This window comes from Enoplosus armatus, chromosome 3, assembly GCF_043641665.1.
Source record: "Enoplosus armatus isolate fEnoArm2 chromosome 3, fEnoArm2.hap1, whole genome shotgun sequence".
NCBI classification, from domain to species: Eukaryota; Metazoa; Chordata; class Actinopteri; order Centrarchiformes; family Enoplosidae; genus Enoplosus; species Enoplosus armatus.
Genome location: NC_092182.1, coordinates 20,987,455 through 21,013,686, shown reverse-complemented (window position 1 = coordinate 21,013,686; position 26,232 = coordinate 20,987,455). Strand labels below are relative to the sequence as shown.

Below are 26,232 nucleotides of genomic sequence, written 5' to 3'. Positions count from 1 at the left end.
GAGGTGAAAGTTAAGAATAAAGTTTAAAAATGATCCGTCACTGTTCTTCTTCCTGCTGAGTGACAACGCTGTTTTACAGAGATACAGAAGATTCAGCAATTTCCTAAAATACATAAACGGAAGTGGTTTATCTGGTTAGTCGAGTAAGTGCACTGCACACTACAGACATTAAGCATTTTATAATTTTCTACAGTACATGATGTTTTCAAAGTTAAAAGAAAGTTAAGAGTATATATATATATTTATGACAGAATATCTTCAGTGCAATCCCATTGCTATACTTTGGGAAAGAAGAGTGTAGATTGTCTCAACACAAAGATACTTTCAAGTGCAACACAGTGAACATGATGAACATGAGAACAGACATGCAGATAGTTTGTCCCCTTTCATACAGTATACTACACTGGCAAGTCTTAACTGCTGCATGAAGATCTGTAAGAGCTACTTGAAGCAGCAATCTGTCCTGCAGGGAAAAGAAAATGTTACTGGCCAAAATGTAAACCTACGACCTTCAAAGTGTCTGCGTCTTCCGTGCAGTGGAGACCACAGGGCTACTTTCTGTAAGTAAACCAGCGAACAGTCTGGACCCACTATGATTGTGTGGTGGACAAAAGGGAAGCATGGAATTAAAAACAGAAACAACTGGTCCCGCTGAAATACTGCTGGGTGGAATGCAAGTCGGACCTGAGGCTTAAAAAACACAAATGTTCACATTCATGACCTTTAAGAACCGCTGTAGCACAGAAGTATCACACTATGTGGTAGGAAGCATGTTTGTTGAGGTGCAAAGAGGGAAATACAGGGGTAAAAAAGGCTAAAGACGAGTGTATAAAAAGTACAAAAATTTCAAAGCATGTGTCCTGCACTACTTTCAGAAACGACCTTCAAAAACTCCTTCATTCTGCAGTACAAATCTAAACCTCAAGAGCATAAAACACATTCAGAGGATAAGTGACTCCTTCACACATTCATCTTAAAGCTCACTTCAAAGGCTTCTTTCAGTGAGCCCACTTTGACCCAGTTGGCTCCTGCATTATTCCTCTGGGTCAAAGGCACTGGGCTCCTGACCCTCTGGGGGCCTCCGCTGGGGGTTGTGGGGCTGAGCCAAAGGAAAGCCCCTGAGCTTCTCTTGCAGACTGCCTACAGCCAGCCTCATCTGGTCTTCAGCCCCCTGAAGAGATTTCAGCTCCATGGTATAGAAGATGTACAGCAGAGAGGTGGTCAGCAGGATGGCGAAGCACAATGCAGCCAGCAGGTAGAAGGAGGTACGAGGGAAAGGCTGTTCTGCTCCCAGGGCCAACCAGGGCACAGCGGCGATGGCCAGCTCCAGAAACAGCAGAGCCAGCCCCATCACTCCGGTGCGCGCTGCTGTGTAGCGCATCCTCTCAGCGCAGTGCAAGCCCACTTTGACTTCAGTACGGGCCTCCGTCACAATGTCGACCAACTCAGCCACCTTCCCTGAGGACATGAAAGAGAGGAGACAAAGATTAAATCAGAAATCTTGCACGAGTTAATGGTTGACTTCAACACAAGCGGCATGGGTGTGGTTGATACAAGTCTACAGTTGAACAGTGAAGTGCCATTGAAAAAGAGTCTACAGACATGCTAGCTGCTCTGTAAGGCTGTACTTGAGCCCCACTTGGACGGGATTAACATTACAACATAACATTAAATACAGCCTGTAGTTGACATTACAACAGCCCATTTGATGAGCTTTCATGGGATCTTGCCCTTTTTTTCCAGTGTGAACATGTCTATCAGCTTAGCAAAAACTATTTTGACTTCCTCGATTTCACGTCAAATTTCACACTGAGCAGATAAAATAAAAGTAGAAGGATCCACTTTAAAATACAAGGACTTCGCTCTGGAGGTCATTTTAATTCAAGGGAGGACCAGCGAATTTGCTGAAAAACAGTAGATAATAACGGCAGTAATTGTTACTGGGGTGGGGGTGAAAATGTACCCACATACGCGCTCCAAAGAAATTAAATATCACTGACCAGCACAGGTAATGTTAAAGTCACCCCACCTCCCCTAGAAAAATAAATCCAGTCTGAATGGGGCTTTAGGCACAGTAGTGCTTTGAGCTGAATGCTAACATCATCATGTGCACATGCTCACAATGACAATGTTACTACACTGATGTTTAGCTGGTGCAAAGTTTACCATGTTCACCATCTTAGTTTAGAGTGTTAGCATGCTAACATTTGGTAATCAGCACTAAACACAAAGTACAGCTGAGGCTGATGGGACTGTCATTCATTTTGCAGATATTTTGTCATAAACCAAACCAAGTATTGGACTAATTGACATTTTGACCTGATGATGGCGCTAGATGAAAAGTCAGGGAATCACAAACGTTGTTATAATTCATCCTGAGGGGAACATTAATGTGTGTGCCAAATATCATGGCAACCCATTCATAATCAAAGTGATGGGCAGACCAATAGAATGACAATAGCATCCCTAGAGCCACCCTGCTAGCATGGCTAGTGAAAATACCTGCAGCAGAGTCCTTATTCTTTGATTGGCTGTCACTTCCGGTCTCAGTTGGAGTGTGCGTCTCCAGCCGAAGTTCAGTCGTCAGAGCCTCATGGTCGGAGTACGGGAATGGATGGTCAGGGACGGAGCCTTTGGTGGTGGACATGAAATCACAATAAATGTCCACTTTGGAAGAAGCCTGGGAATCAAAAAAAGGGAAATGCGTATTGAGAGTCAAAACACCTTGTGAACATAAAGGGATAAAAATTCAGCAGGTGTGACGACACAAAGCTTTCGCCCACCTTGAACAGGACGTAGTCGATTCGAATTCCCTTCTCAAAGGGAACAAGCTCCTTTTTACTGATAAAAGGGTTGTCAGCTATTAGCGTCATACCATCCTCGCATCCCTGCAATAGAAAATTATTTTTAACATTTATTAAAAATAGAAAATGCATTTTCTATCTTTACCACCTGGCTCTTGTTTTCATAGTCACAAACATTATTTCTGTCAGTCATGATGACATTGTACTTACTATCTTAATTCTACACTACTTCCTGACTGTAGTGTACTTATTGAAGTTGTGTTTGCAAGACATTTTAAAGCTCTGTGGATGATAACACCAGACTTATAGGGTACGGTCATCTTGCTTTTACATCCACAAGAATGTGGTTCAATTGGGGACTTGTTTTAAACCTGTCTGATTGCTTGCCACCCGAGCTGTCTACCACTGTCACCATATGTTACCATATTTTACCATAATACCATACCACCATAATGTTATCATAATCAATGTGAATTATAGCCAAACCTACAACAAGATCCTAATTGAAAATTTTCCTTTAATTACTGCATTGTGTCAGACAAATTAATCCTGTCACTACCTACATCGAATTTGGCAGTCTCTAAATAAGAGTCTCTGAGTCCGGTGTAAGTCCTCAGTAATCTGTTGCCGAGGTCCTGAGGGTGCATGTTGAGATCACCACCTAAAATCACCACATCTGCTCCATCAGAGGTGTGGCTAAAAGGCATAGAAAAACACATTATTACCAATGACACAACTTAACGATGGAAGATGAAACTTTACCGTGTTTAAAAGGAATTTAAAGGTTAAGAATACTGTCTGACACCAACACCAACTGACAACAGGAGAGGTTCACCTGAGGACAATATGCAAATACACACCTGAGTAAACAAATAGTGGCTCATGCTACAAGTGCAGAATCAACAAGCAAAGACACAGTACCGAATTAACTGCTGCAGCTCCCAGGCCTGAACCACTCTGTGAGGTAGATAAGAATCCTTGTCTCTGCAGTACTCTGCATGCAGCTGAAATCAATACACAGGGACAAAAGCACATTGATCAATAACTGTATGTAATATATAGGCAGGGCTGAGAGCTGATGTTAGGAAACCTTACATGAGTAACGTAGACGTTGGCAGTCAGGTGGCCAATGTTTAAGACAGCCATACCAACAGCTTTACCCCCAAACCAGTCTCCATGGTGAGCCTGAAGATTAGGAAAAATATAAAGTTATGAGAGAAAAGCAGGTAAGGCAGGTTGAAACACTAAAGAATCACAGATCCACTGTGAGGGTGAAAATGTTTAAACATCAGTCTATCTCTACTCTGGCTGTCTGTACATTTTAGATGGATTTTAATGAAAAGGCACGATAGGTCCCCATTAATAATTCCCAGGTCAAGACTAAAAACCACAGGAGATCTGGCCTTTGCAGTCACTGCCTCTCAAATCTGGAACGACCTGCCGGAGAAAATCGGGCAGGCTAGCTCTTTATCTTTGCTTAAAATTTTGCAATTAATTTAAAATTGCTATTTTAAGTTCTTACATTTATTCTGTGCTTTTACTGGTTTAGTTCTTCTAATTTCATCTGTTCAGTAGCTCTTTATTTCAATCCTAATTAATATTTTATCACACCATGCATCTCTTGGTTTTGTGTCTTTTGTGTAGCACTTGTTTTTTAAACATGCTACATGAATAAAGTTGTACATATTCTTTTTGGCAAATAATATGATTATCTTTTTCAACAGTTTTACTTATTACTGTTTGCTTTCATCAAGTCATATGTGGAATGTACAGTACAAAACACCACAGGCTCTCCTGACTTACCATGTATGGATAGCCATTCAGTGAGTAGCGATAAAGAAATGTATCATGGATTCTGTGTTTGGAGAAAATGGCCAGTCCACTGCCTATGACTCCACTGCAGAATGAGAGGAAAAGCAAGACACGAGCTGAAGTTGTACGTTCCACGCTAAACACCAGCTTCAGCAGTACGTGACTATTGTTTAATGAAATAACTCACATCCCTGGATCTACATTATGCTATCATAAGTAGGTGTTATCTGTAGTAGATGTGAGAACTTATCTACTAGAGTTGACATTTTTGTGGGCTACAGAGGGGATTAGAGAGGTAGAACCTTTGATTAATCTCAGTCTTATTCCTTGGTATGGAGGTCAAGAAAGAATTAAGCTTCAGAAGTTAATCCTTATAGGTAAGGCCTAAGCTTCAGTTAAGTTTTGCAGATGGATCAATGCCATGAAAGTACATTTTTCTGACACCTGGGCACTTCAGGAGTCTTTTGAAGATAGGACAACTTACTCATTAATTGTAGTAATAGATTGAAAGACGTTCAAAATGTAACAGGTTCAGAAAAGATTGCACAGCAACCTTGAGATGGGAGTAAAAACATTACCTTTTGAAGTAATGAGAGTGAGAATGACTACAGGCAAGTTTCTTCTTCAAGAAGAGATAGTCTTTCTCACTCCACACCTGGAAAAATAAAAATCACTTTAAAAGGTGGAATACCAGGTATCTTTGCATAATTAATATTGTTCATACGGGTTTACAAAAAGATTTATGACTTAAGGTAGGTCTTTATTGCTGCAGATTAGTGACTCTGCATCTTTATAACTTTGTAAGATGGCTTCCACCAACCTCTTGCAGTAAAACAATATCATGCTCTTCCTTGCACAACATATCTCCAATCATGGCATAGCGCTGAGAACAGTGTTTGCTCAGGTAGTGGATCCCCCTGAAAAAAGAAAGAGATATTGTGAACAGTGTGAGTTTACATACATGATCAAATACAAAAAACAATGCAAACCACAGCCACTGACCAGCAGTTCAGAGAGAAGACCCGGACACTGACAGAGTCTGCGTTAGCCATGCTGGCAGATCAGTGGATCAGTAGTTGAGATGATGGACGGTCAGATCAGGTGAGATGACTGGAACAGCTCCTAATGGGACACATAAAAGTGATCGTTTGAAGTTGCTGTCCAAGCATGATTTTTGATATCTAATGCCAAATGAACACATTAGGTGGAATGTCTGGTTGCCCAAAAACGTCCACACATAAGCATTGTAATAAAACGGGAGTAATTCAACAAGGAAAATTTCAGAGTTGGACAACTGCAACTTATAGACCAAGGGCTAATGCACACATAATTCAATTCATAAAATAAAAACTTTATAAACTGAAAAGGCACACAATCACGAGTCTCAGAAAGATGATTAGGAGGAAAAAGAATAAACACTAAAAAGTGCAGCGTAAGCGGCAAAAGTGCAAACCCAGCAGATTGCAGCCTGACTATAGTTCCAGTTCTTGGCCTTAAATTGTTTTATGGATTCAGCAAATCTTCACCATTGTTAACTGTAAAACTGTACATACATCTAATTTGCTCTATTAGATATGAACAGACTGTGAATATAATTCTGTATACTAAAATAATGAACTAGGTATGAAAATCAGCAACTATTCTTATTTAATAATGTGTTATAACTGGGCAGACCCTGGCAGGCTCCACTATGTCATGCAGTGGGGAAAAAGTTGTTGATTTTTCAAAAAAGGCACAAAGTAAAGAGACGTTTGCATTCACTCTCTGAATCTCCCGGGAGTGCAACAATACACCAGCCCCAAACAGAGTGCTGACATAGCTTTGCTCTGTCTGGAGAGAATAAGGGGGAAGCAGCAATGCAGTGAAAAGAATCAAGGGGCTTTAGTGTCAGAGGTAACGGTTCTCCTGACCAGGCAAAACTGAGCGTCAATACAGAGGAAACATACGGCATAAATGGAATAAACAATTTCTCCTGCAATTATACGTCTGACATTAACCTTAAATTATACAATGCATCTGTGTGTGCATCCAAAATACTGAGGGTGAGGGCTGACGCTGCATCACTCACAGAGGAGTGCACAGAGGGTAGATGTAATATAATTTAGCTAGCTGACAGGTAAAAGTTAGTGGCGCTGAAACAGGACTTTAATCCCAAAATGAAGATAAACTCACTAAATTTTGTCACGTCAATAGACTACATGAGCCTGGATCCTGCACAGCGATATTACTCCAGATTAAGTTACGTGTGATCCAAACTGCCAGTTGTCTGATGGTGTTCGGGCAATAAACGCAGAGGTAGAATAACGTTAGCTCGTAGACAAGGTGGAGAAAGTTTTCGCTACTTGTTAGCCTCCTGAATGCTTTGTAAGTGGACATTTTGATGAAACCGTTTGAACGCAATCAGCTTCATTATCATGCAACGTTAGCTATAATGTTCGAGCGTTAATCACTGCAGGTGACCCATTAGATACCGCTAACGGCTGCTAAACAACTCTAGCTAGCCATTTGGCTAACTTAGTCTCTGTAACCGTGAAGCTAGCTCCGGTTTCCGTTGACTCGTTACCCGAACGGTTTATTCATTGGTTGATTTAACTCACTTCACGAACCTGTTGACGTCAGCTGAAGTTATCTGGGCCGTTACAATGTTGTAATATCAGTTGTGGCTTTGGATCCAAAACACTTCCTGTTGCCGTGTCAGCTAACTATCGTTATACAATTAGCTAGTTAATTATTAACAAGGGTATACATAGTCGGTCGGTCAGCATCTCAGATGACGAACACTATGTTTGGCCACTTCCATTGCTACGTGCTTCTCCTGCCCCGTCGTAAAGTCAGCTGGGATAAAAATATTTGTTATGACCTCCGGTGTTAGCTAGTTTCCCCTCAAAGTAAAACAGGAACTTCACTTGCGTCCGTAATTTCAGTGACAGGATCCTCTGAGCACAGGTGTAGAACATATTTCTAATAAGATGGGTAGTAGCTGTGAATACCCTACTTGCAAAAACTCGATTTCAAATTAACAATCGATTCTTTTTGTGCAAACTTTTAATTTGGAGGCTGTCACCGAACAACCGTTGTCATTTTAGCTAGCTTGACAACTGTTTCCGGTTTTAATCCGTCACAGCCGCAAGTAATTCTGGGAGGTGAAGTAATTTCAGCCAAAAGCTTGGCCGTGGTGGCTCATCCCAAAAGCCCTTCATTAAAAACTCTTCTTATATAAAAGAACGTAAGTATTATCATCACGATGTAGTTAAAGTATCAAAAGAAGTAGTCATCATGCAGAAAATGGCCCTTGTTAATGATTTATTATTATAAATGACATTATTAGATTGTTAAGACTGATAAACTACATAAGTAGTTTTAGCAGTTAGGTAGTCCAGTGGTTCCCAACCAACAGGATTGAAAAGAAGGGGAAAAAGTTCTTCCACACAAATTTGTATTAGTATTTTTACTTTAAGTTTAGAGAGGAAAACAGCAAGTATTCCTAGGGGGTTTCAGGTGTTACACCATGACCTTTTTTTCATCTATATTCCCACTGAAAACATTTGAGCATACTTTATCACACAGACTACTACGATGCTAGAACATTAAGTACATGAACAACACTAAAGGGTCTGCTATGTTATTGACAGGTGAGGTGTTAGTGCTAACATTTGCAGCAGCAATACAGCTGAAATCTCTAATTGGATCACAGAATTTGGTGCAACACCTGGGACCTTATGGAAACATTGAAATAAATGCTAAACTGCACCTTTTAATCAGTAAAATTGGTAAAATATAGGCCCAAGCGAGTTCATATAACTAACTTGTGAAAGCCAACGCTAACACGGTATTTGGTTTCACAGGCCTCTGTATTATCGGTATGAAAAGAACCAGCATGGACAAAACAAATTTACAAACATGTTTAATAAGTTTTTCTGGGGAAAAATGGCCCCAAAGGCACCATGCGTCTTTTATTGTTAGATACATTTGTTTGATTACATAGTCCAACCTCTACTTTGAAGTATAAAATTGCAATGCACAATGGTAACAAAGACAACAGTAAACCGTAAACCAAAAAAACAAAACAAAAAAAAACAACTGCCCACACCATTCAGAATATGATACATTAGATATCTCATTATTAATTATCAATATCAGCACAATCACACATTATTTTCAGTGAAGCATATGGCAAACACTGAAAGTCAAAAGACAACAGAATCAAAACAAAACATTAATCTTGATAATGGCAAAAAAATGTCTGTATAAAAGATAAATTGAGAAACCTGCTAGAGGAGGAGTGTTATTGTATCTAGCTTGTGAAATATGACATTCAAAGCCAGGTGCAATTATTCCATCGTACAATATCTTAAATTTGAACTTTTATAACACAATTGTCCAGTGAACCACACAGAGTACACTTGTCAAGCAGGATCCATGGGATGACAGTTCTCCTGTCTCTAATAGGAGTCCTGCAATACTTTGAACATCTCCATCACAATGGAAAATGATCAATACATCTCCAGTACCCCACCCTGCCCTCCCGCTATTTCTTTTCCAACCCTATAAATAACAATCAATGGTCATACTCCACAGCACAGAGACAATAGCTCTCATTCAAGACAATGATTTAGTTTGATTTCAAAATAATTTCATGTATAATGTCAGTAAAAAATTGTCTTAAATATCAAAACTGAACTTTTATCAACGAATGCAGCTTCTCCACACATTACACGGAGAAGGGTGAAGCAAATGAACCGACTTCACAGCATACAATCTCTTTTTTAAACAAAAGAAACAGTGATTAACTTCTCTCCACTTAAACCATGGTCTCTGTGCTGAGTTACTTGATCACAAATATGAACATAAAGCCCCCCCAAAAAAATACTCCTATGTAACACATATTCCTTTAGCATCCGCTGACTCACAGTACAGAAACAATTCATTTTTCCATTAGGCTACATAACTCAAGGCAGAAAATAAGCACTGCTGTTGCTTCACCCCCCTTCTTCTTGATCTTTTAAGTGCAACCAAGCACACGTCTTCAAACAGAGAGAAATAACAGGGGATCTCGAAAGGATGGCAAAGCCCTGGCTTTATTTCAGGCTAGCAATGGTACAAGGCATCCCTAGTGTCAAAAGTCAGTTATAGATAGATGCTTGTAAGACCTGAATTTTAAATTGTGTAATAAAACATTAAAAAAGCAGAACCTAAATAGTACGATAACACAATAAACCTTCTCCCTGTACACTTGGACGATTTTTTTTTTTTGTAAAACAATAGGCTACATGAAAATTAGTTATCCCATCTCATTTCTCTGTGTGCCGGAATACAAAAACTGCCTCAAAAGATGCAGATATTACAGGTTTCTTTCCAATTTCTTTGACAAAATACACCTGTCTGACTATTTTCTGTTTGTTTAAAAACAAGAGGTAGTAAAAAAAAAGGCAATCCAAAGTTGCAGGCAATGATATAATCTTTGGAGAAAAGGCACTTGCTTTCCTAACAAACCTACTGCAACAACACCACTTGGCTCTGGTTTTCCCCTTCCGTGGTCCTGTTCTCTCTACCTTTTCAATCTTATATACACTTCTCTTATTGAGTGTGTTCCCTTGGATACTATGAGTCTTTTCAACCCTAAACACATTCTCGTTCCCTCAATAAAACATTTCAAGCTCCATCAATTACCTTGGCAAAAGTGACCCACTTCATCTAAAGCATGTTTAAAACACATGGAAAATAGCTAGTTGTTTGAAAAATCCGTAATTCTTCAAAATTTCTTGGCGTGTCGGCACGTTGAGATTCACTCTTTTTTTCCTTGCGAACTTTTATAAAGCATAAAATGTGTCCATGTTAGTTCGGTCTAGCATTGTTTGAATGGTTTTTTTTTTGTTGGTTTTTTTTGTTTTTTTCCTGGATGGTTGAGCTGGTCGAAGAAAGATTGTGTCACGCTATTGTCTGGCTTTTCCGAAAAAACCTCCCTGATGAGCTGTTAGTCTTTAACAAGTCTGTAGACATGATACTGAGCTCCATGTTCACTTGTGGAAACCTCAAAAACAAACGCTATACAGAGCAAGGTCTCCTGGGTGTCGCGGTTCGTCACCACCTGAGGGGCAAAGGGAAAAATGTCAAGTGAGAAATATGAAGCAGCACAGTCGGTTTAGAAATACGGCAGTGAGTCAGTTGATCATTTCTTAATTTGTTAAAGGAATAGTTTGACATTTTGGTAAATATTGGCTCAGTTAGAGGAGAAGATTGATATCACTCTCACGTCTGTACGCTCAATATATAAAACAGGTAACGTAATCCTCCTACCAGGACTTCTAAAGCTCACAAATTAACACATAACATCTCGTTTGTTAAATTCGTACAAAAAACAACGTAAATGTAAATGTGGTTTAAACGGGGGTTGTGTGCCGGGCTAGCTGTTTCCCTCTGTGGACAGTCTTTGTGCGACGCTAAGCTCAGCAGCTGCCGGCTACAGATTCATATCGACTGTACAGACATGAGAGTGGTGTCGGTCACATCATCTAACTCTCGGCAGAATAGTATATATATATTTCCCGAAATGTCAAACAATTCCTTTAACAATCTGATAAAATCGAGTGTATGTTACCTGTAGGATAGTGAAGTTTTCAAGAACACTGTTCATCATGTATTTTTCAGGCAAGTGTTTGAGTTTGTGGATAAAGTTGATCATGTACTCGCACATCGGAGAGCGGTGGATCCTGTAAACACACTTTCCTCCCTCCAGGCGGGCGTACTCTGTCTGCAACACACACAGAGTCAAACACACCAAGCGGTAAGGTGAAAATGAGAGACTGTGCATCGGTTTGTTTGAGAAGAGAAGACAGAATCAATGCACATTCTTACCTCTACTTTCTCGACAACCTGCTTGCCAAACGAGCAGACTTTGGTTGAAACAGTGATCGTCATGTTCTCAAGGCTGCTGTACTGGCTGCTGACACCGTAGAAAGAACCAGGGCCGTCCTGCATGCCGCTGCTATTCAGGTCCGCCTGCAGAGGGCATACATTTAATCAGATGAGTGATCACACACTTAGATAATTTCCTCATAACACATGAATTGTGAGGTTGCAAGGAAATTTCTGTGCAAACGTCAAACCGCTTGAGAATACATATTTGGGGACAACATAATGTGTGCAGAGACAGTTTATTAACATAAACAGAAATCCAGTGTTCACGATGAAGCAATCCATTGTGAAATGCCTTCTGTATAATCTAACATATTTCACGAAGCAGAAAACCACAGCTGTGTTAAAAAAGAAAAGGAAGTGGTTTGCATAAGCTGTCCTTTATCACTTGTGTGACTCTGAATATGTGGAGCTATATCTGCAATGGTCTTAATATAGGTTGACCATGTTGATGTGTGCCTGCCAGTACACAATGTAGTAACTACTAGAGAAAACATTAGTAATGTAATGGGATTTTGGAACAAAGTGAGAGAAATTGCCTCCCGGGTTGTACATAAATAAGATTTCACACTGTGCCGTGTTGGAATAATGTTGAGCACAAACCAGACAAAGTGAAAGACAAATGCACAATAACAAATAACTGGTCGATGATAATCTAATAACAACAACCCACCCAGAATTTAACTAGGAAGAAAGCATTCTGAGGGCCTTTCTCATAAAGCTCTTTGAGCCCGCCCTTCTTCTCTGGAAACTTATCGTAGATCTGCCGGATGTCCACAGCCTCGAGGAGGGGGTCGCTGTAGGATGGGTTGGTCTGTCCAATGTGGACAAACAGGTGTTTGCTGTACTGCAGTGGACAGAGACAGAAGAGACAAGGGAGGACGTGGTTAACCTCAAGAACATCAGCCGCAAAACGTGATATGACATTCTGCTCACTTTTGAGAAAAAGGAAAGAGGTGAGTATTCGGTTGTCTCCAGCTTTCTGACGTGAGATCTGTACCAAACGCTACTTGAATATTCTTAGCCTTTGTTGTACATTAGGTACCAGATAGTTTTACCACATCAGGACAATCCAGACGGGGTCAGAGATACTGTCCATCACCAAATATCCCATGTTTTGTTTCCGTGTGCATGGGCGGATTATGAGACAACGGGCCCCTGAGAACAGACATGTAAAAGTCCTTCCACCCCTCCTACACAGGACCCCCCCCAGATGACAAATGACACGGCTGTGACATTTGTAGTAATTTTGCGTGTCTTTGTAGTTGTTTTGTGTCTCTTTCAGTGGCATTCTGCAGGTGGACCAGGATTCTCAGGTGCTGCTGTTGGTTCAAAAACTGCACCTGAACTTCAGTATTTAGTTCATGCTAGAGATAAAGAGAGGCTGTCTGACTCCACACAGATATTATACTATTTTAACAGTCACTTCAAACAGAGGCTCTAGCCCAGGGGCCCCCTGACCCATTCAGTAACCCATGCATGTCTGTATGTGAAAAGCCTTTTTATAAATTTTCACTCACGTTGTCTGGGTCTCTCTGGACCTCCATGAAGGCTGAGTACTCCAGCATCCGCAGCTTTGAGGAGGCGATGGTCCGGTCCTGCCACACTGGCACTGCAGTAGCGCTTGGTGGAGGAGGAGGTGCCAAGGGCTCATAACCTGAATGACACACACACAAACATTTATAAAACTATTTTTGAAAAATCCCTCTCACCAATCTCACATAGCTTTACTTCATACTTACTTGGTATGGATTGTGGTACAGGACCTGATAGGCTTGTGTATGGGGGCTGTGCAAAAGGTTTGATACTGAAAGACAATGAATGGTTCAGTGAGACAGTGACCTCTACTATACAGGGTCAGTATCAGATGTTTGTGGCACATGGGTCCTACTATATTTGTATTTCTGATAAATGTTTTTTATTGTGAAAATCTGTTAGTGTCAAAGTATAAGCGTGTGTTGTTGCACCAGCTAGGCGTAAGTCCACCTGCTTCATTGCTTCTTAATGATGCAAAACAGCATCAACTAATTGTGCTTTCACTGACAAATCGAAGAAAATGTATTAAAATATTTATAGATTTCAGTACTTTTTCAGTGACAGCAAGTTGAGGAGGATTTGTCTTCCTTATTCCTTTTTTCTCAATCAAATTTGAAGCAGTTAATTTGCCCGGTGGTGGTTTACATCAGTGCAGGAAACATACAGTACAATACAGTGAAGAAGAAGAGTTAGTGCTGCTTTGTGCTCACAGTTGGACCTCGGCTAGGGGGAACTTACGCATGGCTGGTGCGGCCAAACCCAGGAGTCCTTCCCGGGTTGAGATCTAGAACCAGCCTGGTGTGCAAAAACGTGATCCGTTAAACATGCCCTGCAATACCCACCTGCCATTAGACCTACACCCCCTCCCTGACTCAGTCACTCATTCATGTATTTACTCATCTCTAGCACCAATCTCTCTCTTTAGAAGCTAAATGCACCCTGACGTCATCCCACAAACACCTTGTGGGTTCAGTGGAGGGGTTTTACTTACTCCTGAGAGGGTCCAGGCTGTCCTGGGATAGCAGGCCAGAACTGGAGAGTAAGAAGACATTGTTAATTGCTTTTGTAGTATTAATCAGTCATCTTCAGATCAAACCCAATGATATTTTCATGACCAACATGTGTTACGCTGCTTGTAATTGCCCAGAAAATGAATGGGGGTGCTCACTCTGGCTGGCTGGTAGGGGGCAGGAGGCAGTGGTGGAAGATGATTCTTGATCATACTCGGGGAGACGATCTGTGCAGACGACAGTGCTGCCATGTTCTGCAAGGCTTTGTCTTTAGACGCCTGATCCTACAGATTGAAACAGAGGAATGACGGGAGTCAAGCACAAGGTGGCACCATAACCCACACATTATATACTGCTGTATTAGAGTGTGGTTTTGTTTAAAGACTTCCACTTCCTGCATTTATTTGTAGCTGTTTGATGAAACAACACCTGAATTCTAAAATGAGTATATTTCATAATCTTAAGGAGAGCGTCTAAGAGTTACAATAAGCTTGACATGAGGCCATAAAAACACTTATTACATGGTTACAACTGTTCCACTTATTCTCAAAAGAGAATAAAGAGAACTTTTGAAAGAGCAGCGGGACAGACTGAAGCAGAGAGAAGAACAGAGAAGATGCCCCACTGGTATTTTAGCTCAGATAACAAGACAAACTGAATGACAGTGTGTTATCAGGATCACCACAAGGAAAAGGAGAATAAAGAGAGTGCATTGGTTTGGAATACAGATTTGCATTCATGTTGCATCGACAAGACAAGTGTTCATCAACAAATTCTAGTTTTACTATGCGGATGAAAGTGGTACTATGTAGGTGAAATAGGTAGCAAAAGATATACAAAGCCAACCAGTTCATGTCCATGGTGTATGGACGTACAAACACATCAAAGCTTTCATTTTAATAAACCAAATTACATTTACATGTTTTTCATGTTTGCAAAATAATGCACTTAATCTAATTAAGATATGACTTTATTTATAATTTTATTTATATTCATAATTAAAGGAAAGATGCCTCAGAAGAGAGACCCTGAATCAAAGAGCGACACCTTATGCAAAGCAAGCAAGACTTTGGCTTTCGGCAGACGCCGAGGGGATTACGCTACATCAGGCAGGATGCGCAGCAGTACTGTGTTCAAAGCGTGGCTGTTTCCTAAGCATTGCTTCAATACAGTATGGCAATGAGGCGAGACGCCATGCCAGTAGAGGGCCATAGCAAGGGGACAGTGCACTGGTGCTGCCAAACAAAGGGGGGGAGGGGAAGCATATTGCACAAGTCAAATTCACTTACCAAATTCATCGCCTGAATCAAAAAAGAGAGAAACCATTAGTACTGTGCAGTTCTAAATGATGTGTTCAGATTAATGAAGAGTTTTGGTTGACATAGTATTTGACTGTATGTTTTTATACTGTAGACATGGTGTACAACAACTCAAAGTCCCATGTTTATCCAAACACACCATCGCTGGCAGTTTGGTTTAGAGGTTCAGTAGGGAGTATGGTGTTAGAAGAATGCTTCAAATCAAAATGATCACAATATTTATATATAACTATTGGGTATAGCAATTTTGAAAAACATTTACATTAGGTACTGTAAATTCTTGTTTTATTTTATTTTATTAGACAGCAGTTAAAAGAATAGGCAAGAATTAATTAAAATCATGAATGACGGCTATAAAGCAAAGTGTACGTTTTTTTCAGGATATTCTTTCAGTTAGTTCCCAATAAATAAATGTACTGTATAACTGGGGAACACATGGCTTTATACACTGAACGTTTCCCTCACTAGAAGACAAACAGAGGAAAAACATGATGCTAATAGAACAAAGTTAAATCCTCGGAGGTTTAATGCAGCACAAGCCTTCAGTGTGTTACGTCAAATATACAGCCGGTACTACAGTGTGTCGCCATTTTAGCAGTCACACTTTTACTTCATGTTTGTTCAGCTGATGCTACAATTTCACTTTATTCCCTAGAGGAGGGATTTGCTCTATGTCTATGTCTCTATGTCTGCCATATGAGCTTAAAGGAGTCGGCTTGAAAAATAGTTTGTTGACTGTTTTTCATTGACAAATAAACTACTTTGGCTTAACTTGATAAAGTGTTTGAGAAACACTGATGTTCGTACAACTGCGTGTAAAGTTCATTAGTTGATGTTTAACATTGAAAGGCTAAAGTTAAAAGGAAGAACAGCATTGAAAATTCCTTCAAGTGCTGCCAATGCTACTATCCAACAAAGGTGAACTCACGAAAAACACCAAATGACTGGACTAAATTACAAACAGGTTTTTGTGGGTTTAAGAAGTACACATGAGCATGAGGTGATGATATTTCTTCATATTCATATTGCTACAAAAATGTGTCGACTGAAATATGTCATGTTGTGTGAAGGAGACAAAATACAGGTGGTTGTATGTGCCAAAAAGTGATCACAGAGAGAATAGAGGAAAACATGATTAACCCCTTCAGGAAGAGAGGCTAAAAGTCACCACACAGTATATTACAAGCCTGGTTTAATGCCATCATACTCCTACACGTTGGCCCATTTCTAGAGAATACCTTCCACTAAATACGTAAGAGGAAGAGTGTCGATCAAACGTATGGTTTAGATATGTTGACCCCCAAAAACGCCATAATGTGAATGTGAAAAGAGAGCGGAGAGGACAATGTGGCAGCCTTGCTTTGTAAGTCCTGTGACTTCATTTCTAACTTCCAAAGGGAGGGAAGTTACGGCTTACTATGAACAGTCTTATACTTTGTATTCAAGAGAAACTACTCACAACAACCTTGTATCACTGGATGAACGAGTTCATTCTTCCTACTACATGTTATATGTAACAAGGAGTAAGCAGTGTAAGGATGCATCCATTTCCTTACAGGTTACCACGCCAGCCACCGCTGAGTGAACTGAACTACATATGACATCACTGAAAAGACGGCTAATCTATCTTTTACAGTTTAATTTAAAACAAAATATGTCACTGGTGGATTAGTCTGCATAAAGGGGTTAATTTAAGTTGAAGTTAGCACTACAGAATACCAGTGTGTTCAGTATTTACACGCGTCTGCGTTATGTATATGCGAATATGCAAAAACAGTAAAAAGCATGAAGACAGACAAGAGGGGTTGAAAGAACTACAAGACGGGTCAAAAGGAGTCATATGATGCAAGTTAAAGATGGATGTTTTTTGACTGTTCAGTTTTACAAAACACATCACAGATAGACACTTTAAAGCAACTAAAGGTATCAGAGTAGAGAGAGTTTTAGGGACAGAAGAAGCCTCAGAGGAGTACAGTATGCTGCAGAAGCATTGGCTGGCACAGAGGACAGATACAGAGCTGGAGCAACATGCAGTTAAACAATCAGTCACTGGGCTCATCATAACAGCTGGTGTGGCATTCCTTTAAAGAAGAAGCTTTAGAATCGGCTGCTATGCTGTCACAACTGAGTGATGAGATTAGCCTTACAGTTCATGCAGCTCAAAGCTTTGTCTGTTTGTTCACTGCATGCATGGTACAGAGGGAGAACTGTGGTTCCGTTGGTGAATCTATATGATCTGATTTACCGTTAAACAATGTATTTTACTTGCCAAGCTTGCATCCACTTATCTAGGAGGAACTGGCCTTGCATCAAAGCAAGGACTGATATGAATGTGCACAAATTAGCAGGTTAGTGCAAAGCCAAGCCTTTACCAGCCCACGCCGAGCCCGCGGTGAAGCGCATACCTTTAGCTTTGACTGGATCTCGCGAGATTTTCTCCGGGCGAGAACCTGCAAGTGGCTAGAAACCTGCACAGAAGAATAGCCAAGAGGAGGGAAGAGCAAAAGGAGACAGGGAGAGAAAAGACAAGAGAAGAAAGAGAGAAGCCGTAACCAAAGAGGAAAGGGACGCCCAGTCAGTGTTGCCGGGAGGCAGGTTTGTGGCACCTACCTTTATACCCGCCTGGTATTCACGAACTTTCTTCCGTGCTAACACCTGTATGTGACTAGACACCTAAAGGGGTGTGAAACAGTTTTTGAGCACAAAAACAACATGCACTCAGATGCGTGCACACACACATGCATGTAAGTGCAGACATGTAAACACACGTACTTACAGAGATAACATACACATAGTTCTGAACAGTTCATGTAAACAATAAAAGTTGATTTAAAGGATAAAGCTGGTGATATTCTACATTTTTCATATTACCAATAAATCCCGTGAAAAGACCTAAACCATTAATGAACTCATGCAACACAAAGCCTGATATAGTTTATTTCTCATAGACCTTGTTGTCCAAAAGCTGTTAAATAGTAAGTTAAAGGTAAATTGAAAGCTATTCAAAGACAGACTATCACATTGCTGGTTTCGGTCTTTTCATGGGATTTGTTGACAATAAGAAATATATACAAAAAACAGACTTATGCAATAACTTGTAATCCACTTTTTTGTAATTTAGCATGAACTATGAATTCTTTGTTGTAACAGTTGTTGCTTCTGGCGATGTATTTGTTATGTTTTGCATCGTTCGTATCGTCAGTGACTAAAACCAAACTCATGCATGGTTATTTTAATCCAATCATCAACATTGTCAAAACTTGTTCACCTGTTTTCTTGTGCGGGTTTTGCCTGTCCTCAGCTTGATGTACCGTGCTATCAATTCATTGCGACCTGTAACAAAACACAGAGAGCAAGGCCATAAACAATTTGTACTGATAATACCCTAAATTGGACAGAAGGTGGCACTCTTGTCATACCTTGAATACACGTGTTATGTAAAAAAAAAAAAAAAAAAAGAAAAAAAGAAAAAAAACAGCAGTGTGACCTTTCCCAGAACTCCTGGAGTGCCGTGGGTCTGAGGAGTCCTCAGACTAACTCAAACACACTTTTGTCAAGGGTTACAGGCCACAATAACACCTCTGTTTCCCATAGGAGGCCGTATTCTAAAATGTCATTTGTTATTTAAAATAAGTCAGGTATTAAAAGGTTTACCCCCAAGTTTTCATTAGCTTGTTTCACACCCCCATATTGTTTGCTCACATGGCCTTGTAGCCTAATTACAGATTGCTTAGAAAACAGAACGTTTTTCATGACATAACATCTACTCTCGACATTCTGCACAAACAGGTTGTGCAGAGAACAGGCTTCTATTCTGGGCTTTCGTGGTCCTCTTTACATTCATTGCTGTGCACGAGATTTAACAAGAAGTGCCTTTTCAGCAAAGTGTAGCTGGGATCAAGCTAAAATCATCTTTGGTGTATGAGAAGTGCAAAAAGCATTATTATGTTGTCTCGAGGGAAAATAAGTCCATCAGTCTTTTTCACTTCTTTTCTTTGCCAAGTCACGCTTACTGGGTTTCTGTGGCTGAAAATTGGGCCAAAGGGAGAGGTTGAACCGCTGTATCATTATGAATAATGACCTAAACTCTTCTAAACTTGCTGACAGAAATTTACAACAACAAAATCTGGTCAAGATGTGTCTTCTTGAGAACACACAGACTGTGTCTACGGTCTTTAGAGTATCTAGACACATAATGACAGGAGAAACAAGTCCAGTTTTTTCACACACTTTTTAGCACTTGGCCTCCAGAAGGCCCTGGTTAGTGCAATTACCATAAAAGTACTGCAGGCCATCTCCAGCAGGCTTGCAGCACCCACCGTACTCTCCAACCAGTCAGCCCGGCAGTCGGCCAGCAGAGCAGAGCTGAACTGTCTGCCGATACTGAGCTAGCCCGTCCCCCCCTCTGCCCCGGGCCAAGGATGGACACGCCCGCTCCGGCGCCTCCGCATTCCTAGCATTCCTCTAAGCCTGTCACATCTGTGCTAGCCAGTCTGATTGGCCTGGGCCTGCGAACACAGCCAGAGCTCGGGTGAACACACACATGCTCACATGCACTGGGAGCTCTGGGAGAAGCAGGGGTTAGAGCAGGGGTGAGGGCCATTAGGTTGGGGTAGGGGGTCGTCAGTTAGAGGGGCAAAAGGGGCAGCTGATGCCGTAACTCTTGGAGGAAACACAAAGCCATAACTGTCTCTGCCAACAACTGCCACCTGGCAGCAAAGCAGCCCTTTTCCCAAAACAACACCACTGTGTGACCCTGCACTCAACGGACAGCAGCACCTGCTGCCGACTGTCCCAGCAGAGGATGGCAGAGAAAGAACAATGCCAGTTCGACCCCCACGCAACTGTCACTCTCAATCTCCTCAGCTGAGGGGCAGAGGGGGGAAAACATTACATTGTCCCAACCACAGAGTTCTGCTATGAATTTCACAGATATCTCATGGCTCTTTACTGAGACATAGTCTGAACTAGGTGCAAAGATAAGGACTTCTCTGATGGTGAGGTGGACTCGGTGCTGTACAAAGCTGGTCAAACTGTAAATTCACAGCAGACTTTCAGGACTCTCCAAGCTGAGGTTCAGTAAAACCAAGCAAAATCTCTTATTCACATGGAAATAATTGAATAATAGCAAACCATATAACATTTTTGTAACTTTCTTTATAACAGTTTTGAGCACAGTGAATGTTGGTATTGCGTGGTAAATCAAAAATGTGTCTGTTGAACAGTGCAGTTCTGTGGTTGTGAGCAGAGATGATATCTCTAGTTTTTTCCACAACATCTGGTTGTTTTTTAGATATTTTAAATGATTGCTTTTGTTTTATGTGATATAAAGTTTGCTGCAGAGACACCACTTTGAAGCGGGTTAGGCAAATAACTCAGTTTCAAATAAATGTTTATAAAGTTGAATGTTAAAATTATTTATTCTCAGGCGCCACGATAGCACCGCGGCTTCTTGAACAAAGCTTTGATTTTTAAGAATCATTACATCCCTAAACAATATGTAGGGCTACTTCATGACAAAAAAAGATGAGTTGTTCACAGGGCGATAGCAAAGGATTTTAGGAACACTGAGGTAATCAGTCCCAAATCCAAATCACCCTCCACTTCACACCCTTGAATCAAATTTTGAAAACCATAGCAAACAACACATTTTGAGGGGTAACATAATCACTCAGGAGACCTGTGTCCAACCCCAGCCCTCAGGCTGAACGGAGCTTATTCAACAGGCTCTAGATTGCTAAAATAAGGCGGTTGAGTTCATGCCTACAAAAACAAAATGTAGCTGGACGTCATTCACTTAGGGTAAAAAACAAAATCACAACCTGACAAAGAATATTAAAAAAAGTCCCAGAACTTCAAAGCAGCAGCTGCACGGTGTGTACATGCACATTTCATGGATAATAGTATTTCTGCCTTCTGCCTCTTAAAACAGTGACCCAGTAGAAGTGGTTATATTTTTTAGACACATTGCTCTCTCAGACCCCAACAAAGAAAATATAGAGGTCTCTGTGTTATCACTGGTAGCTGCAGCTGTGACAGCAAAGATCTGCCCAGACTTGACACGGTGGGGGCCAGAGAGATGGTGAAAAGGCTGGTCCACACAGCAGGGGAACGTGACAGGTGCATTCAAACAGACACAGACACACATTTGTAGAATTGCATGCACAGCCTCACTTGTCCTCTGCCTCTAATTTCCCTACACTCGCTGCCTTTCCATCTCTCCACCCTCTTTTTGAGCAGCTTATGATCCCCTTGTTGATTGCTCAACACCCACTGCGATCGCTGCAGGCTGCCATTCTTAACCTCTTCCCTGACAGGACACGCCTATCTTTTTCTTTTACTACATGACCGCTGGAATTTTCCACTTCCACGCTAAGATAGTGAGCAAAAAGGTAATCTCTCTTCACTCCCCCCCTCCCTGCCTCTCTCGCACTCTTCTGCTCCGTCTCTCTCCTGAACCTTTTTCTCCACCCATATTCTCTCCCCTCCTCCCTTCTCATAACATTGAGGTAATCCTAAATTGCTAACATACTGCTCAGCCATGACTGAAAACATTCCTAACATCTCAGTGAGGGGGCTGACAGGGAAGGCCTGCTCAGTCATCATTACAGAGCGCTCAGCCCCCTCTCTTATACCTTCATACCTTTTCTCACAACTTTGCACATGGACTGAACCGGCTGCTCATTCCTAATGTGGCCTTCAAAGGTCAAAACAGACATAAGTCTCTGAAATCTTTCTTTTTTTCTGTACCCAGAGTGCTTTGCAGTAGTGACAGCTGCAGGGCTGAGAGGGAGAGGGAAAGAGAGAGAGAGGTTTGTGCTTGGGGTTTGACATACCTGTCTGGACCAGAAAACGCAGGGGAACAACATGTCAGTACAGCCCCAAAGCAAAACAAGACAGGCAACATTTTTTTGACACACACACGCATCTTCTGAAAATACTTCCTCTGAACTTAGGGTGTGAAATGTGCCATCCATTTAATTCTACAAAGAAATGTCTCTGAGCTGCAAATATTCTTTGAATGTTTTGCTTTTAGTTTGTTCAAAAGACACCACAGATTATCACCGACCAGGAAAGGACAGGGAGTGTTCACTTCCATCTGAATGAATATGAGTGGAGCATCAAAGGTATCAAAGGTCTGACATTTTGCCAAAAAGATTGATTCCACTCTCATATTTGTCTGTTAAATATAAGGCTAGGCAGTTAGCTTAGCTTAGCTATAAACAGCTATAGACAGCTAGCCTGCCTCTGTCCAAAGGCAGCAAAATCTGCCTACCAGCTGCTCTAATGCTCAATAATTAACGTGTTACATCTTGTGTGTTTAATCTGTAAAAGTGTAAAAAAATTGTTTTTTTTTACAGGGGTTATGTGCCGGATTATTTTTTTGCCGGGGGTAGTGACTTCCTTCCCCTTGTTTTTACACACGGATTAAACAAATGAGATGTAACTTGTTGATTAGTGGGTTGAAGATGTGCTGGTAAAGTGGATTGTGTTTGGACAGAGCCGGGCTAGCTGCTTCCCTCTGTTTCATGTTTTTATGCTAAGCTAAGCTGACTGGCTGCTGGCTGTAGCCTCATGTTTACCATACAGACATGAGAGTGGTATCAAAAAGGTGGAAAAGGTGATCATGCTAGTATCGAGGATGAATTCCGGAGAGTTGTGGTAGACTTTTGAAAAGATAAAAGTAAAGCACACCTTGAAAAAGGTTTGACATGCAGAAACAGTTAGAATATATCGAACTGTGATTACATCACAAACCAGATTTTAGCTTCTTTAAGCGTTGTTCATGTTCTGAAACAACTGGTGTGATTATTAACATGTGTGACTCATTAAAATTGAGTGTTTTGTTCCTTTGAACTCTTTGTCACCCCTGAGCTACGTAAATGACTGGCAATGCTACTGGGAAGTCTAGACAGGTTTGTAGAGCAAAGAATACACATGTACAAAGCAGTCATCTTGCGAAGGCAATGGAAATTTGCAAAGGTTTCCCACCAAATGAAAAAAAAAATCCTGGCAGGAAAAGTGGAATTCCCAATGGGAGGGATGATTTGCCTGCTTTTGGAGGCCACTGGGACTCTGAGACTGCAAGGTAGACAGTATTACATACAGTGCAATCGTTAACATTCCCCTAACCTCACGTCAGGGCAGCTTTTAGATGTCTGAGGTAATCACCTTGTGAGAAGGCTTCTTCTGGGGCATGCCTTGGCTCTGCCAGCAGAGCCTCAGATGACTTATTGTAAATGGAGAGGGTGTTTAGTGCTCTAGAAAAAAACAGGCCTCTAAAAGGGGTCCTGACAGTTTGTTGCTAAGGGGGCAGGTTTGTGCACAGCCTGCCTCTTTGTTGACGTTCTCATGACAAATGTATGGAGCCTGGGACACAACACTGCCCTGCTAAACAGGACAGAAGAGTTATTTAGGTAAATTTAGAGATGCCTGCAGTGATTTGTGCTTCGGGTCTGTAAACAAATTAAAAGCTTTTCGTAAAACTAGTTGTGTTATCCTTGAAAATCATAGAATAAGTTTACTAAGGCTGTTATCTTTAAGCATACGTCCCTCAAGTCTGTCTAAAACTAAACATTTTATTTATTTAAAGAGATAAAAAGTAATTAAACATGGTTGCATTCATCATTGAATCACATCAGTTTAGTCTGTATCCAGCTTTCAGGTTCTGGTGAAGCAACTAATTATTATTTTCATAATCGATTATTCTGGCAATTCAATTTACCATGAATTCATTAATTGTTTAGTCTATAGAATGTCATGAAAATTGTGAAAACATGCCTGTGATGAGATCCTAGAGCCCAAGGTAATGTCTTTAAATATCTTGTTTTGTCTAACCAACAGTCCAAAACCCCAAAATATTCAAGTAACAACACAGAAATTTGAGAAGGTGGAATCAGTACATTTTTGCTTGATAAATGATGATAATGTATCATAAAAACTAATTGTTATCGATTAACTATCTAATCCACTATTTGTTTCCTCACTACTATGCTAAGACAGGATCAGTAACAACAGTGGCTGGAGTTATCTCAGGTATGTGCTTGAATATTCAAATCTGCCTGACGAGTGAGAGGATGAGATTACATCTTGGGTGAATCACGCCAAAAGAATCCCATCTAACGTCAAGCGCAGAAAAGCCACCCAAAAAAACAGTTCTTTAAAAACAAACACTAATGCTTCTGAAATACACACTCTGCCTGAGACTTTGGTGGCAGTGATTGATGGTTTTTATGGTTGCTCTGAAGCCGGAATCAATTTCAAGTTTTCGAGACATGATGGACAATAATTAAAGGGAAGGAAAGTCTTACAAAGCATTGCTTGAGGGAGTTGAATTACGATGGTGAAAATAACATAATTTCACAAAACCAAAAAGAGGTTTGTTGAGGACAGCGGCAAGTAAAGAAGGGAGCACAATTACTGTCAATCAACATTTATTGCTGCTCAGCAAAATTTCCAACGTCAAATGCTAAATTTAATTAGGAGAGCGTGCACTCTCTGAACAACAGGAATGGGAAAGTGGGATCAAAATAATGAAAGACAAATGCGTTCAGTTTCCTACACCTGGATGTCAGTGATTCTACCAAAGAACATGCCGACAGATCCATCTGGAGTTTTTCAGGACATTAAGGGCTCAACACCTGCAATTTAATGAACACGCTGCAGGAAACAGCGTAACTATTCGGAAACCATATGGATGTTTTAAATCTTCGACATGCCAATGTGATGTTTTTGTTCCTGAGCCCCGATTCACGCTGTGCTAATTATTGCTAATTTAACCGAGCCATCCAGCATCAAACGCAACACTGCTCCAGAAACCAGCTCCAACCAGTCACCTACAGGCAAAACTCTCCCAGCGATACCGGTGTGGGGAGAAACAAGCGCATGACGTTCGGGCGATAAAAAACAAAGAGCAGGTTTTGTGACTGAAAGTGTAGTGAGGAAGAGAGGAGGCCATAAAACAGTGGGCATAAAAATAGGCTGTAAAGAAAAAGACAGGTGTAAATCAAGGGGAGAGGAGATGCTCTCAGAACAGCAATAACCAGCTCTGACAGTGCTGGTGCAACTGGAAGAACCTGCCCCTTGGTCACAGCACAACAGGTACAGACTTGTTAAAGAGAGCTCTGCGTGGAAAGAAAACATTCACCTCTGCGTCAAAGCTGTGACATGAGCGCAAGAGGAAGAAAAGTATTTTTCTCATTTCGTTTTAGGGCACTATGGTGGATGTTTGTTTTCTTGTAGCCACAAATCTCTGTGGAATTTGCATTCATTATGGAACAGATTTCCATGTAATTGTTGTTCTTTTGTTGCTCTGGCTGTTATCCAGTGTACTCACCATACATCTTTCCCTCGTCTGACAGGATGATTTTCCTCCTGCCACAGGGAGGGTAGATGGCAAGGGCCTCCTGGAAGCTCTGCTCGATATCCGGGCTCCACACGCCCTCGGCGTCTCCGTCCAGGGTCTTGTCCTCGTTTTCCCCGTCCAGCCCATCTTCTGGGCTACCGTTGGCGCTCCACTCGTTGGACGCAATGGTGGCGGCTCCCCCTGGGCCCGACCCCGAGCCCCAATATCAAAGGATCTGTAGAAGATCTGTGGAATAAAGCTGTTTTTATTGAATACTGATTTGAATTGTACAACTTTAGCATATATTAATCATAATTACACAACACATGAAACCCAAACAGTGTTAATAGTTTGAAACACAGGCAGGTCAGCCTTCTTTACCCAGAAAGATAAAAGATAAGTGATATTCTATATTTTTCTTATTATCAACAAATCCCATGACATGACCAAATCAACAATGACTAGACAAGTAATGTCTGTGCAGCCAAAGC

The 26,232-nt window shown here is 41.0% G+C and overlaps 2 protein-coding genes across 2 annotated transcripts; both read right to left on the bottom strand.

Annotated features, from left to right (window-relative positions):
• Positions 1-1,024: 1,024 nt before the first annotated feature.
• On the bottom strand, positions 1,025-5,717 carry smpd2b (sphingomyelin phosphodiesterase 2b). The gene is made up of 10 exons (XM_070903295.1): positions 5,619-5,717; positions 5,437-5,533; positions 5,195-5,271; positions 4,608-4,701; positions 3,900-3,989; positions 3,726-3,808; positions 3,368-3,500; positions 2,784-2,888; positions 2,503-2,680; positions 1,025-1,458 (listed from the first exon to the last, which is right to left on the bottom strand). The coding sequence occupies exons 1-10, from the start codon at positions 5,666-5,668 to the stop codon at positions 1,034-1,036; spliced, it is 1,332 nt and encodes a 443-aa protein (XP_070759396.1). The 5' UTR covers positions 5,669-5,717; the 3' UTR covers positions 1,025-1,033.
• Positions 5,718-8,503: 2,786 nt separating this feature from the next.
• LOC139283265 (transcriptional enhancer factor TEF-5-like) lies at positions 8,504-25,967 on the bottom strand (the record flags this gene model as incomplete). The annotated part of the gene is made up of 14 exons (XM_070903250.1): positions 8,504-10,704; positions 11,215-11,367; positions 11,472-11,615; positions 12,205-12,378; positions 13,052-13,188; positions 13,274-13,338; positions 13,806-13,862; positions 14,059-14,099; positions 14,236-14,361; positions 15,367-15,378; positions 17,802-17,864; positions 18,007-18,069; positions 18,665-18,729; positions 25,733-25,967. Coding segments are annotated over 14 exons (1,449 nt in total), but the record flags the coding sequence as incomplete, so codon positions are not given.
• Between the last annotated feature and the right edge of the window lie 265 nt (positions 25,968-26,232).